Source organism: Oxyura jamaicensis, chromosome 18 (assembly GCF_011077185.1).
Source record: "Oxyura jamaicensis isolate SHBP4307 breed ruddy duck chromosome 18, BPBGC_Ojam_1.0, whole genome shotgun sequence".
In the NCBI taxonomy this organism is placed as follows: domain Eukaryota; kingdom Metazoa; phylum Chordata; class Aves; order Anseriformes; family Anatidae; genus Oxyura; species Oxyura jamaicensis.
Genome location: NC_048910.1, coordinates 9,129,334 through 9,145,243, shown reverse-complemented (window position 1 = coordinate 9,145,243; position 15,910 = coordinate 9,129,334). Strand labels below are relative to the sequence as shown.

At 40.4% G+C, this 15,910-nt stretch overlaps 1 protein-coding gene across 1 annotated transcript in view; it reads left to right on the top strand.

The window, feature by feature from the left end:
* The first annotated feature begins 1,650 nt into the window (after nt 1–1,650).
* The window catches only part of SMURF2 (SMAD specific E3 ubiquitin protein ligase 2), a 63,132-nt gene continuing 48,872 nt past the window's right edge, over nt 1,651–15,910 (top strand). The window contains exon 1 of the mRNA XM_035342178.1: nt 1,651–2,105. Coding sequence (XP_035198069.1) covers nt 2,054–2,105 — 52 coding nt within the window. The 5' untranslated portion in view covers nt 1,651–2,053. The remainder of the gene's footprint in view (nt 2,106–15,910) is intronic.

The window sequence follows — 15,910 nt, the reverse complement described above, 5'->3', positions numbered from 1 at the left end:
AGGACACCTGGAATGTCTTTGAGGTGCATGTGAATTTATGTAACTATGATAAAGCAGCTTTTAATTCTTTCAGTGCAGCATATAAACCATAGAATCAGCAGGTATATTGTATCTGTTTTGTAGTAAATTAAGGTTAGACTTGTTTCAAATTCTCTTTGCTTGAAATACTGGGTAAGCAATGAATGAATTGGGGCATTATCTCTTGTGCTCTAGCTTTACTGTAAAAAAGATTCTTTACTAACACTTGCTGTCTTTGTATTCAACAGGCAATTGCACAGGAAACAGACATAATCCTGGCTACAGAAGGGGCTTGACCCCAGGACTTCTCCGTTCCCAGGTGAAGTGACATTGGAACAGTGGTGCTACTGCAACAGGAAGCATTCAAAATTTCCACCTGGAAGAACCTGGTTCTTTAGACACACTTTGGGAGGAAGGAGATGTGAGTCTACACATAGTCAGTGTGTGTGGGGGGGATGTATTCTCATTTTAAGGGGGAGAACTTTAAGAATCATATGCCACTTTCAAGGCTTTCAGTGAAAAAAAAAAAAAAAATCAGTTCCTGCTCCCAGGGATGAGGCCCAAGACCTGATCTCAGTCAGGACAGGACAACTCTGGACATGCTAGTTCAGTTCTGCATTGTGTGTAACTCCAGAAAGTAAACCTCCTGGGCCATGCAGAAGCTACATTATGAATTCTATAAAACATATGACCTATGAAGCATAGGTCATCTTTTCATCCCATGTCTGGATCGTGTTTCATAGCCTGGATCCTAATCTATGACTACCTGTACGATAATACTTTACAGGTTGCCTCAGCAGGAAGAAGCCAGTGCAATGACAGGACCAAATGAGCTGCATGCAAATGTATAGAATATTAGTAAGGTTGTTAGTAAAACATAGGTGTGTGGTTTATTAGCACAGTTTTCTAAGGTAAACTACTGTGGCAACCTTCACAGCTTTTCTGGGAGCTTTTCCCAGCCTTCAGAGGTCCCTTTAGCACTCATTCTGGGTACTGTAGAAAGGCACCTGAGACTCAGTGCAGCGTGGTGCTCACAGGAGGTGCACGCAGGGTTGGGAAGATTGGAAGGAGTCACCTTTCCTCCAGGCTGAGAGCTAAATTAGGCCACACAGTGCAAATGCAAGGCCTTTTGTTGATGATGTTCAATTTTGAGAATAGCAATTAACACAACTGCTAATTGTGAAGAAGCACAGATAACGAGTGAATCAGTCCAAAGTTTACAGTTTCCAGGGCCAGCCTGTGCCACCCTACCTGTGCAAAACACTGTCCCAGACCACAAACGCTCCCGAACGTGGCTGTACCTGTTTCAGTCCGGCTTCCAACTTACACCCGTACGCTCCTTTCCCATTTGTACCTTTGACTCTCCTGGCCCAACCCCTCCACAACTTCATTATCAACTTCCTCCTCTTTTATTTTTTCTCCTTTTTTCCCCCCCTTCTTGCCTCCCTCCTTTCAGGCCGTGCCAATTCACCCTCTCCCCCCCGCCGCCCTCAGCTCTCCCCGGAGGAGCGGGCGGCTCGGTGCCACCCGGCCGCGGCCCCCTGCGCTCAGCTCACGACCGGGCCCCGACGAAGAGAACCGCAGACGGGAGCGACAACCCCGGGCTGCCGGGCTCGGCGGGGGGCGGGCGGCCTCCCCCGAGGGCAGGGCAGGGCAGGCCGGGGGAGGGAGAGAGGGAGGGAAGGAAGGCGGCCGTCTATCCGTCCGTCCGTCCATCCATCCATCGGTCGTGCGGCTCCGTCCCCGGCTTTGTTGTGCTCGCCGCCCGGGCTGCGGGCTAGGGGGCGGGGAAGGGAAGGGAAAGGAAGGGAAGAGAAGGGAAGGGAAGGCGGCCGCGTCTCCTCCTCCTCGGCCCCGGCCCCGCTCATGGCGACGCTGGGCACATCCGGGCTTCTCCTCCTCCGGCGGCCGCCGCTGCCCTGAGCGCCCAGCCCGACTCCATTAGCGCGTCCCCTCCCCCCGGCCGCCGTCCCGGCCCCAGAGGCAGGGGCAGCCCCGGGCCGGGCAGCGCCGAGCCCGAGCCGCGGCCGGGGCCATGTCCAACCCGGGGGCCCGGAGGAACGGGCCCGTCAAGCTGCGACTGACAGGTGAGGCTGAGCGCCGCTCCGGGGAGCCCCGGCTGGGCCTGCCGCCGGGGCCGGGCTGGGCCGGGTGGGAGCGGGAGGGACGGACCGGGACGGAGCGAGGGGCTCGGGCCGCGGGGAGGGGAAGCCCGCGGTCCCGGAGAGCGGCCGGGGAGCGGGCTGCGGGGAGCTCCCTCCCTCCTTCCCTCCCTCCTTCCCTCCCTCCATGTGTATTTGAGGTTGAACCTGGGGTTGGAGGAGTCTCAGGCCTCAGGAGGAGAAGGGGGGGGGGGGGGATGGGGGCAGAGAGAGAGAAGGGGGACAATTAAAAGAAAGAAAAGGAATAAAACTCTTCCTTCTGCTTCTACCCTCTCCTCCTACTGCCCCGCACCGCGGGGTCCGCGCCTTGGCACCGAAATGTCTCGGCGGGGCTGGGGCGAGGAGAAGCCGGGGGCTGCCCGGGGCTGCCGCAGCCCGGAGCGGGAGAGCCGGGGCCGGGGGAAACTTTGAGGCAGTGGGCAGCTGAGCCTACTTCCCGGCTAACCCCGCTCTTTTTTTTTTTTTTTTTTTTTTTTTTTTTTCTCTCCTCTTTCCCCCTTCATTTTCTCAGTGTGTGAACTTGAAAGAAACTGTCACAGGCTTTGTTTTGATCTCTTTGTTTGTTTGTTTTTATTCGACCCAACTTCCTTAGTTGAGATTGTATACAGTTCGTTTGATATAGTGCCTTATGGGGCCAGCCCTCCTTCAGAAGACATCTAATAGTCACTTGACCTCTAATATTTGAAAATATCATAAAAACTGCTCATCTACGTGGTGGGAAGAAAAATAAGTTACTTCCATGTACTTAAAGTATCTTGTTTTACATATAAGAACCCAGGTGAATAGGTTTAGAGAAAAAAGACTGGAAATTCTACAAGATCTTTATTTAAAAAAATACAGACTGCTTTATAGAAAAGAGCTATCTAAAACCATTGTAAGTCCCCTACCCTCCCCCCATAAGATAAACCATATTTTGTGTTTTGTGAGTGCATGAAGGTAAGCAATTAGAAGATAATGGGTAATGCTGCAAGTACTCTGGTCTGCAAATAGTGTATTTAGCCAACTTGCAAAACAATTTTGTTAAAAAAAACTGTAATGTATTTACTTTTGGTGAATCTGAAATACTTCTAGTTTAATGTCTTAATAAAAAGAAGTGGTTTCCTACATATTTTTCAAAGTATGCTGTTTTTATAGGGAAAAATAAAATGCATCTGCTTGTGTTTTACTTCGGAAGTACTTTGACTCAATTTATAATCTAGTTTTCATTGAGATTTGTGAGTGTCTAGATGTTACACTTAGAAATGAAGCTCTTAAGATTAGCTGGGACTGATGCATGGAACAGCACTGCCTTGTTTTTGCAGAGTGTTTTGTAGCTTTCTCTTCAGGTTATAGCTTTATTGATGCAGTACTTCAATGCTTTTTTCCTGACCAGTGAGTACTCAGACATGCTTATCTTTGAAACATTAAAAATAGTCTGGAGCCTTTTGTAAAAGTATGGAAAATACTGTTTACGCAGTTGTCCGTTTCACCTTTCTATTTTGTGTTCTCTTTTGCTTTATATTTTTATTATTTTTATTAAGGATTAAGCACGTCATCTAATCCTGTCTTTGACAATATAAATACGTTATAGGGAATGTGATTGTGAGCCAGAAATAGGCTGTGGTTCTATATATTGAAGAGACTGTGTAGTTGAGCAATCACTCCCTAAAAGAAGCAGGTATGTTCTTGAGGAATGTTTCTGAGATTTTTATCATTTTATATTTTAGGAGGGATATGCAGACCACAGGATGCAGGCAAAATTGTCTTTATAGGGACTATGCCACATTTAGCAGCTCTTTGCAGTTGCTGAGTACCAGTTCTGTTATTTGGAAGCTTATATGAAATATTAGCCTATTTCTCAAGTTAGAAAGACTTGAGGTATTTTATGCTTTAGCTAACTGTATGTTGTTCCATATAAAGTCATTTGTTCTAAGGAAGTTTTATATGGTTAAGGTAAGCTGTTATAAGCATTTAATTTTATTAATTGAGCTGACATGTTGTCAGTTCTTGCCTAGGAATAGTTTTAAGGGTTCTGCGTGGTTTTGATTACCCTGTTTGATTGGAAAAGCAGTTTGAGAACTCTTGAATTCTAAAACTGTTTGGAATTAAAAGAATCTGTATATTTCAGTGTTTTTAAAAGTTCATTCTCAAACTTACAAATGCTATATAATCTTAATTTTCTTTGGCTTTATGACACTAGCAGTCTTCTGTTTTGGCTTGAATATTTATAGGATTAATTCTGTAAGCATTGTGTAATGCTTATCTTTTCTGTTCATTATCTCCAAATTAGATGGTATAGATTAAAAATGGATTTCAAGAACTGGATTCAATTAGCAGTTTTTCAGGACATAAACATTAAAGGTTTAGATGGAAAACATTGTTTTGACTGACTGGATAAATGACAGGGTAATGTTTGATGTGAGTCCAAGAACTGATCTGGAGCTAGTGCCCAACTTCTCAGTCCATCTTGAGGAGCCAAATAAAATATTTAACCTAGGCCTCATTTTGCAAAAAAGGTTGATTCTTTGTTGGGACCTTAAGAAAGTTCTGAGAAATGTTTGGCATACCTTTACACTAAGTGTTTAACAGTTTATTTAGGTCTGGGTTCCATAACAGAGAAAAACCACAGCGGTGGCATACTTCTAGTAAGTTTTTATTTAGTTTACAGTGCATCTCTGTTTTACGTTTCTTCAAAGATTATTCTTCTGCTTGTAGTCTTAGTTGTCTATTGTAAATATCACCCAGGTCTTTAGTGATGTGTACGTTGATGCATTTTGCACAGTCTTGAGCTATAAAATTGCTAGATTATTGTTAAAATACAAAAATACGCCTTCTGATGAAACTTCTAGTAGGGGGGTGTAAAAGCTTGTTTATGATTAAAATATAGGCAGTGTAATTTAAATTAGCTGAAGTTTAGAATTGCGCTAGTCTTCTCCAATATTTATCTTAGCAGCTTATAATAATGTTATCCAAGGAAGCTGTAAGGTAAGGAAAATTCCTTCAACTCTGGATTTTTTACTGCTACTTTATCTAGTCCAATTCTGAGTATATCTGAATTCTGTAAGAACTGCAAGTGCAGTCATCCCCTTCCATTCTTACTGTGATTTTTCCTGGTGTTTTATTGAATTTGTGGATTTGTAAATATACTATACTCATTTCTAAAGCCACCCTCAATGCTGAAGACTACATTAATCTCATATTTTTCAAACCAAGCAATGACCATTGCTTTCAGTTGCTCAGTAAATATTGTATGTCTTAACCTGTGAATTTTCTCACATTGAACTAGTTACATCTGACTGCTTTCACTTACAGTGACAGTTATCTGAATGAAGTCTGGAAGGCTGCCCTTATCAAGCAGAAAGATAATTTCAAAGTCACTTTGAAATCCGCAAAGCTACGTGAACACTAAACTATATTGAGTTAAATAAAGGCTAATGCGTAATTTGACTTAGTTCAGGTCTTCCAGCTAACATTTGTTGTCAGAATAGTTAACAAGTGAAGATATTCTGATAGCTACAAAGCACAGTTACGCTGTACTGTACAAGGTTGTAATAAATATCCCACAGATAGAGTGGGAATGGGCTGGGAAATTTTGTTGGTAAAGAGTCAGAGGCAGGCCTCGAGTTGTTAGATCTGGCTTTTTCCTTACTGTAGGCTTTCAGGTTGCCTGGCAGAGTTTGCTAATTGAGGAAATAAGAAGCACTGGATCTTTGTGTTGGAGAAAATGGGTAACATCTCATCTCCTTTCCCTCTTGTTGATTTTACTGTACCTTAATTTCTTACAGTACAAAGGTGGTACTGTACTTACCACAAGGTTATACTATTGAAGGCAGGAAGTGCTACTTTTTTAAAAAAATCAGTTCCTAGGAAGTCTTGCTTTGATGCTAATAATGTTCCTTGAGAAAGGTAGATATATTGGTTAGATAAAAACCAGAATATTCCTGAGGTTTTGGAACATAATGTAGAATCTCCAAACCTTTTAATTTTGTTAGACGCAGGGCTGAGGTTTATGGATGGCAGAGTCTCATTGCAGGAATAGTATTACTGATTGATGGATAAAAGTAGCTACCTATATTTTGAGTGTCAAGGCTCTGGTTTCGTAGTTGACTTAAATGGTAGTGCAAGTCTAGATCAGCTTAAAATCAGAATTCTGTTTCTTTTCTCTTTGTAGACCCTGGTTTTACTTTCCTCCCCAGTCCCTTGTGTTGACTCCAGCAACGATGTAGCTAGCTATGTGATGAGCTGAAAGCTAATCCTACCAAGAAGAAATGTTTTTTTGCATTGAATGGATGTGCCATGAGAAGCTGAAGAGAGGGCAGGACTGCTGCTTTGACCAGCAGCCTGTATTTAGATGGGCTTTAGTCAACAGTAAAACAATGGGGTTCCTTCACGTAAGGTGTATTTGACTTAATGACTTGACTTACTAAAAACTAGCATTTAAGAGATTGGAATCAATAAATTACATAGTAGCTGCATGAAACTAGTCCAGTCATTACAAAGTCAATAGACATGTGTCTAGTAGTAAGAGTGTATAGGGAATGATGGGTGCTCCATATTTTCATTAGAGTGTTAAGTGTATGTTTTGTATGTATATAGAGAGATATACTTTGTGTATGTGTATATATATATATGGTGTGTAGTTGTAGATATTTATATACATATATATCAGACTGTAGAATTGCAGTAAACAACTGAGCAGCTGTATAGAGCATTCTCAACTGCTTGTTTCAATGGGATCAGCTTATATGACAGAGTTTTATTCGTCTGGATATAAAATTTGTGTTCAAGGATATGCAATGGGATATAGTAACAAAGATCAAAAAGGATTCGGAGAAGGAAATCATGGTAGGAAAACCATCCTACATGAGCTTCAAGTTAAAGGAGTAAGAAGGCCCAATATTTGTCCTTAGTTGTAGAATCAGGAAAGCATCGAGTGAAAGCCTAGTGGAGGATTTCTGTTTGTAGGTAACGTACGGGATATATGTAGGAAATGTATGGGAAATCCACAGACAGTCCTAATGTTTAGAAAATAAAAAATAAAGCTGGGAGGGGAATAAAATAGAATTTCTGGGTTGGAAAAATTGTCACTAGTTTTCAGAATTATACTTTTCAGTTCGATTTAAAGAGCTTAAGTTATACCATAATGTCTGTCTGCGTAGCTGAGTAACTCAGCTATCAGTGACAAATTCTTTTCTATTTTCTTATTTTGCTAATCACTGAAAATCTGATCAGGCCCTAGATGAAGACATTTTATCTTTGTGTCCTTAAGGTGAATGGGTTGATGCCTAAAAGAAGACAGCTTTTAATGTTTTGTTCTGTTTTATCTCATGGCCTTTGAAGTGTATCCTTATCCTTACTTTGCCATCTTACCTAAAATGACATCTCTCCATTGGGCCACATCTTCCTGGCATGTGTTTGAAGATGTGGGTAATTTCTTTGGGTGTCTTCCCTCCTGTCATCGCAATAATGAGATGACCTGACTTCTGACGCGACTTCATGGCACGTGTACATTGCTACGCCGGCTGTTTTGTGCGTGCTTTATTACATAAAATTTAAGTGTTCATGACACATGCAGTGTCTGAGATCATTTTAGTGGCTTCTGAGAGGCTGGTGAAGATTAATGTCAGTAATATTAGATAATACATACAGAAGCAGCTCCTGTTTGTTTCTGCCATTAGCAGAGCACATTTCCTCTTGGGGAAAGAGGATCAAAATCTTGTGGGATGTTTGACGATAGCGTATTCAAGGAAGCAAACTGTTGACTTTTTCTTGCTACTTAAACTTTAAATACTCTCGGAGAAAGCATAGATAAGAATGCTTGTAACTTTAAAGAAATCTTCATCTGTAGATAACAAAGCTCAGGACTAAATTGGCTAAGCATTATCATCTCAGTTTAAGTGGGGAAACTGGCCCAGATTGGAGAATTGACATGGTTAAGATCATAAAAAGGATAAACCAGGTAAAGCTGGGATTTAGAGCCATTATCTTTTGACTTTCTGCCCATGGACATGGTTCTTCTTGAATGTAAATCCACAGAAAACGGGTGATTCATTTGGGGTGATTCAGGGTCAGTTCTCTTACACACTATATTTGTGTTATGCTATCAGCTGTATTTTAACATGCTGCAAGTTCTTGGCAATTACTTTTTTTCTACTTAAAACTACTTAAGAGATATTTTTGGTTGTTGCTCAGGCAAATTAAAAGGATTACCCCGCCCCCTCCCCCCCCCCAAATGTGTAAAAGTATCGCTCAGGTGATGTGTTACTCATATCTTCAAAGTTCTGAAAGTGAAAGAAAAAGCAGTATTTCAGTTTATATGGCTGTATCCTGTCGTTAATTTTCTGGAAAGACTCTTGATCAGTACATATTTAACACAACTGACAAGGTTTGTTTTCTTTCAGAAAGGGAGAGTTGCTCCAACCATGGCTTTGGTGGTGTCATTTGCTGCTGTTCAGTGTGTACTTTCTATAATGAATTAATTTAAGTTGTTTCAAATATGCAGAGCACTTACAAACTGTTATTTACAGGTCACGGTAAAAATATGTACCCAGGTTCTACTATTCCTGCTTAAATTAGCATGTGTGGTGGTGCTGTGTTGCCACAGATACGGAGTGACAGTGCCATGGTGCGAGCACTCCCACCCGCAGCACCATTTTCAGGATGCACGCATCCCTCTGTTCCATGCTGTGCTGGCACACAGGATGGGCCGAGGAATATATCCGAGTTAAAATCAATCTCTTCCTCTCATCCCTCTTTTTAACTGGGCATAGAGGAGGTCTGTCGTGGGTGGGCTTGTGTGTGGGTGAGCAGTGACTTAAACCAGGCAGGTGCTTGCGGAACAGCAGGCTGTTTGTGGGGCTGGGGGCCTACCTTTGCCCATCGCAGGAAACAGTTTTAAACCAGTGACATACGTTCATTTTTGTTCTGCCTTGACCCAGATTTTAATATTACTAATGCAGTTAAATGGAGTCAGAACTAATTATATCTGTAATGATGCTTCTTTTTAACATACCTAGCTACTTGATGCGGAGTTTGGTGTATAGCTGCATAAAAAAATGCAATTATAGATGCAATCATGCTCGTATTTAATTGGAGGTGAGAATCTGCATCAGTAATAGTAGGGACATTTCCTGAAAACTTGAGCCAGCATGGTGATTTTTTTAATAATACAAATAAAGACCAGGCTGCATGCTTCTAAAGCTGCATGTGGCAAAACTGCTACTTTGTGCGAATCGTAGGAGCGTAGGTGGAGTGTACTCGGTAAAAGTTTGCTTAATTTGAGTAAAAGGTAGCCTGCTACGTGCAAGTGTTTTCACAGAAAAATGTAAATGTACTAAAATGAACCATCTTTCTTGGTGGGGGAAGAAAGATATATCTGGGTTAGAGTACTCGTGAATGTGGCTTGTTTAAAAAATAAATAAATTTTTAAATGTGTGTTTAAAAGAACTGAACATGACCAGGTAAAATGTATGGAATTACATTCATGCTTACTTGCCTGAGATTAGAAATTTGTCATGTTAATTATGCCATACATTTAGGTGTCTTTATGCAAATAATTTTTCAATTTGGCTCTTAGCAGCCTTTTTTAACCCTTTTATTGTTCTGAAGCAATTAATTTTATGATGCGTATAAATCTTGCTTTTCAGATAAAAAGATCTTACCTGCTATTTACCCTGATGGGTTTATTAAAATAACGTTTTATAGAAAACTGTATGCGGGGCTAAATGGCTAGTAGCATTGTGCCTAGGTGTAGAAATATTAAGGTGTAGTAGTATTAAGGTGTCCTTTTTGTTGTTGTTTGGTGGCATAAGTACTTCTGTCATGGTTTATAAGAGGTGGTATCAGATGTGATCTAAGAAAATTTGTGAAAATGGAGCTGGTGTAGGGTAGGTGTGATGGTCATTTGGAGGGGAAAAGCGTCACTGTTAATGGTGAAACAGGACAGAGAGAGGCAGAAGTGTTCAGGAGCCAGCTGGAGGAGCTGCACTGACAGAGGGACATGAAGGGACAATACGGTTTTATGTTGTTTTAGAGTGAAAGCAGAAAACAAAAAACATACAGAAATCTCCATTGTATTGCATGCTGCTGGTTACAAATTGTGCTCTTAGCCATGTAGTAATGATTATATTTTCATCATGCTAATATTCAGGCATGTATTTTAAGAGAGACGCAACATATTTATGTTGTGAAGTACAACATCTAAATGGTCGTGGAGGACCTGGGCCTGCTGTGTGCTGGAGAGCCCTTTTATTTAGAGAATTCTAAGCGGAAGTTAACAAATGTTTTATGCTGCTATTACAGAATCTTCCTAGTAATCAAAGCCTGTGAACAACTGTAAAAATTCCAAGTGCTGTCTTTCAGAATTTCAAATGGGTCATATAAGTAGTGTTCCCAAATGTCTAATTAGCAATTCTGGATGTTCAGTAAAGTACAACGTGTTAGGAATCTGGGTGAACAGAATCTTCAAATGTATGTATCACATGTTTTAGTAAGAAACTGTTGGCACAGTGTGGATTGGGGAAAATTGCTATTGACCTCTGGTCAAGCTAAGTAATGCTGCTGCACGTGTGAAATGCTCATGTGTTCTTATAGAAGCAAATGCCATCTGTAAATTCAAGATGCCAGGCAATAATTTGGACATGTCTTAAATGATTGGGTATATGTTAAAAAGTTGAAGGCTTTAAATTTTTGTGATTGCACCAGTGCAGGATTGGCTGAGATTTAGCCTGAAGTTGTGATGTCATGTTCCGTGGTAGCCTTTTTGTGAGAATCTTTCACGTTTGGGATTTCTACTTAAGAACTGGGTCAAATTTAAAATATTGTTGGTTTCTACTTAATTCTGCAATAGGAACAGAGAAGGCCTTTAAGGAAAAAGCAGCTTACAGTAATTATCAGTGGTATAAACATCCTACCTGGCTTGTCATAAAATAGTTGTGTAGTTTCCCACCTCTCCTTAAATTGTCTTTTCCTGCCGTTCATAATGCCCTCCCCATACCTGTCTTAAGGAGGGTGGTAAGAGGGGCTTAAAATTTCTGTAGTCCTATTTAAGACAAAGTTTTTGGTACCCCTCCCTAACAGCAAATGGCTGTTCTGCCTGGGGAGCTGCCATATATCCCGATTTACCCATGTCTCGCTTGCTTCTGTGGCCAAGAGATCACGAAGAAATTTCTATTCATTAGTGAGATCTGAATGTGGCATTGTGAATATGTGCCTCGGATTTCCTCATTACAATATTTATCATTTTTCCTGAAAGTTCCTTTCCTCTGGTGAATTGTTCATCCTGTAGAATAAGTCAGCTATTTCCTGTGTATCAGCATAATGTAACTTAATCTATGCAGGGATAGTGCTTTGGACCCCTTCAAAAGCTTTATATTTTGCGTACGTTTGAAATTTAGAAACTTCGCTCTCCACGTTTAAACAGTTTGTAATGGTGTGGGCCAAGACTGGAGATTTACTGGAGATTATTCTGCACCCGCCTGCATCACTCTGCTGGAGTAGCAGTAGATGGAAAAAAATGGCCCTGGACAGTTTGACCCCTGTGAGTGTTACATCCGCACTTAAGCAGTGTGGTGAGTAGGAGCAACGGTTCCTGCAGTTGCTTCTGCCTCATGTAACTTGAACACAATTTTGAGTTTCTTTGTCGGCATGAGCATCTTTGCTTTTTATTTGCTGTCAGTGGAATTCAGAACTACAGTTGAACCTGTAATACCAAGCTGAAGCCCATGACACCACCTTTAGTTGGCACTGCTCATTTTTTTCAGTTGCTGTTAAGTTAAGCAGCCTGTTAAGCAGACATTTTTCATGCTCTGTGACTAAATTAGGCTGGATTTATTTTGGGAAGTGTCTGTTAAAATCCAACCCATTTCAAGGAGATTAAAACTTTGTGTCTCAGATCTTGTATTCTTGGGCAGGATGTTATCAGACAGGGCTCTGGTAGCAGGCAGGTGTCTTTGAGTCAGCAAAGAAGTAGTACCTGATTCAGCGAACAGCTGGGGACAGGAGCTGAGCATGCGGGGAGACTGCCTCATCCTGTTAATGCTAACCTTGGTGGTGTGAAGAAGGGCAATAACCAGAACACTGAGGGTTCAAAAGTTGGGTGAGGGTGGAGAAGAAGGGTGTAACCTGAAACACGGAACCACCCGGGACTAATGGACAGGAGGTGGAGACTGATTTTGGCAGGACAAGACGCTGGGAATGTTTTGGTGCCCTGACTCTAAGGCTGCAGCAGTGAACAAGACCCAGGCTTGCAGGGACAGCACTAATTCTCACGTTTCTGAAGTTTTTAATGCTTGGCTTTGTAATGCTGCGTCTACAATGTTAGAGTTACTGATTTGAGTATATGGCTTACAAGAACTTGTCCTCTATAGCAGAGGTGCTTTGTAAGAACTAAAGATATATAACATACAAAGAATGCAAGCAGTTAAAGGTAGATAGAGGACAGAAGTTTAAGAACAAACAGGAATAAAGAAACTCCACACTCCTCTTCCAAAAAAAAAAAACCACCCAACTACTCCCACCTGTTACTTTGCTCTGCATGTTCATCACCTTGATCCTATATAGAAGTAGTAGGGAATTAAGGGCTAGCATCTGAAGGGCCATGATTCATAATATAATTCTAAGAAAAGCTTGCAGATAAGATCAGGATTACTTCTTACATGTAGAACAAAATGAGTTCTTCAGCTTTTAACTGAAACATTTTTTTAAAAATCCTTGATTCTAAGAAATGATGCAATGTCACGGCTGCTTCATTAATGCTAATATTTTCTTGCTTAAAAAGGGTCAGAAGACTTTCTATTAATTCATATGTGATAATGATTGGGTTCTGTAGATTGTGATGTTTTCTTGTGTAATCTACATGACACCTATTTGCAAAGATTTTGGAGTTACAGATTTTTTTTTTTAATCTAACGAGTTACCTGCTGCTGATGAATTAATTGCGTGGAAGATTTGACCTTTCTTTAGTTGTCTTTCTCTGTCCATTTGATAATTAATATATTTGTATTGACTCTGAATGGTTTATCATTGATGTTCCCTGATGGATTTTGCATTTTGTGTAAAGATATGTCTATAGAAGTGGGGGGTCCTCTAATTTTACAGTGTGTCACCTCCAGATCTGTACAGGACCAGCTTGCTGTGATAGCTGATTGATAGAATACACTGTGCTTTGCTTATACTGAGCGGCCTGTGCTGTGAAAAAGTGTGATCTTTGCTCTCATTATCTATTAAACACATACAAGCTTTTGAAAATATTTACAGTGAAGAAGGAACTCAGAAATTAAACGTAGGGCAGGTGTATTTCCAGCAAGAGAGAAGCATTGCGTTGCATGTTAAATATCTTCTAGAGACCTCTTCCGAAAATGGCTATATATAGACAAAGTGAGGAGAAGTTTTAAGAATGATATCAGATGTATTTTTATTTAGTTAACTAAAAATAAATGAACTGATAGAATGTGAAACTGCTGTGTTTCACTTTACGTAAACTTGCACTTGTCCATGAAGGTCTAACCATGAAGAGATGCAACTTTAAAACTGTTTTCATATTTTTACAGCGTTACTTGTTGATTCCTACAGTGATCTTTTTTTCTTTCAGTATTTAACTGATAAAAGGTCAAAACAAAGTCTGTCCTATGAAGACCTCTTTCCCAAAAAGCTGCTCTTTTTCACTTCTTTGTGAGCTTTGGGCAATTATCAAGATATTATTAAATACTTGATATGTTCAGTTGATCCCCGTTTTGATGATGTAAGGTCTGTGAAAGTCCTAACTACTTCCTAGGGAACAGTTTAGCAATCCCTGTGATGTTACTGTCATGAACTTTCCAGAGCTAGAGGTCTGTTTCATTTTCAGATATATTGCATGCATTACCTTTGTGCTGAAATAAGTATGTTTATCAGTCTAATAATGAGTTGTCAGCTTTGAAGAGGTGAGCTGTATCTTTGTTACGAATACGAACCTAAGTAGTTTAAGAATAGAGTGAAGTTTATATCAGATAGGGTGTTAATAGTATATTATGGAATTACCTTTTTCTAGCCTTTTTATTGTTGTTATTTGAACACCTAAGTTTTTTTTTTAAGGGCATACTTTCTTCATTTTTATTGTTTTTAAAATTTCTTAACAAAAATAACTGTATCGTAAATATTTTAGTTACAGTGAACCATTTTATTGTTCCAGAAGTAAATGAATCATATATTCTGGGATATTTTTTCCTGGCAAATATTTTTCTTTAATGATTACTCCGGGCTGGCTTAAATTGTACAGATGAATAACACTTGAAATACAGCATGATTCATCATTGCAAATGCTACCATGAGGAACCTTGTAAAAATATATACAGATCTTTTGCCTTTTATTTGCAAGAACAATACCTTTACAGGGGACTAGACTGATTGTAGCTGTTGCAGGACAATGAAACAACAGTGCTTCTCAAATGCATCCAGAAGTGGTGGCTGGTTTCTAAAACTAAACACCTTCATTTCCCTGTACGCTAGAACCAGCATTCACAGAAGTGCACTAACTTGGTGGTCTGCCTCAGGTAGATCTGTGGAGATGGGGGTTATTGTGTGAGAATGACACACAAAAGAAGTCCCTGAATTGGGGCCTTGGACAGTCATTGTGTCCACAGCCATCCCAAGCTCTTGTTGCACCCCTCACGTTTTTCTGTCTCTGCACATACCCACAAAGTTGTGTTGGTTGCCTGTAGATGGGCTTGCCCTGGATGTAACTACATCATCTCAATCTTCTCCTGTAGGTTTGCTAAATTGCTGTCAACTTCTCGGAATTGTGTGTGTTTGTTTTTCCCTGCACCCATTTTTAGGAACTTGCTACAACTTTTCTCAAGAAAAACATTGGTGGGGATCCTCAGCTAGTCTACACTTGTAGACTCTTCTTACGTATTTAATGTATTTTTATGTATTTGTAGCAAATACACTAAAGTTTTGCTAGCAAATGCAGCAGAAACCTGACATAGGGTGATGCAGAACCAGCTCAAAGTTAACAGCCTCTGCGTTGAATTGCTTTTTGAGTTGTCTTCAAAGTCAGTCGCAGGTGAAGGAGTTCAGGTGCAGCTCCTTGGGCATTCAGCAGGCATTCATGGAGCCAGATTTAAATGCTAGAGCTGAGTAAGCAGTTCCATGGCCCTCTGAAAACAGAAGACAGGAATGTAAATACTTCATATTTTCTTTTGTCAGCAGAGTGGATGTATTCTTGTATTTTTGTTGATTATGCTGTTTTAAAATATTTGGAAAAGTATCATAACATCTAATATAGACATGTATACACAGTGAACTTTGTAAAGTGCAGTTGGAAGTCTGGGCACCTGAAAAGAGTCCCCTTTCTGCATCTGCAAAACTGATGTATGTAATGTAGTATGCAAAGTTAAGTTCTGGTAGTTTGGTGTCATTGTTTTTGTTTTTAGGAATAGAAGTTGCATACACAAATTGTTTTTTCATATGTTTCTAGGTAGGGTGGCTTGTTGTTGTTGTTGTTTGTTTAAAAAAAAAAAAAATGTTTTCTCTTCAGCCCCTACCCTACCCTACCCTTTTAAGCTGCTGTCCGGACAAATATTTGTAAACAGAAAGTAAAGCAGTTTCTTCTGCATGCACAAAGCCCTGGGGAAAATGAGGAAATGTTTTAGTGTGTGTGAGGCGTTCAATACTTTCTTTTGCTCTGATTTATCTTTCAAAGAGATGTGGAGGTCTGCCTAAAAACTCGAATACACTCCCTGTGAGCTTATATTACCTTCATTTAAACTCTA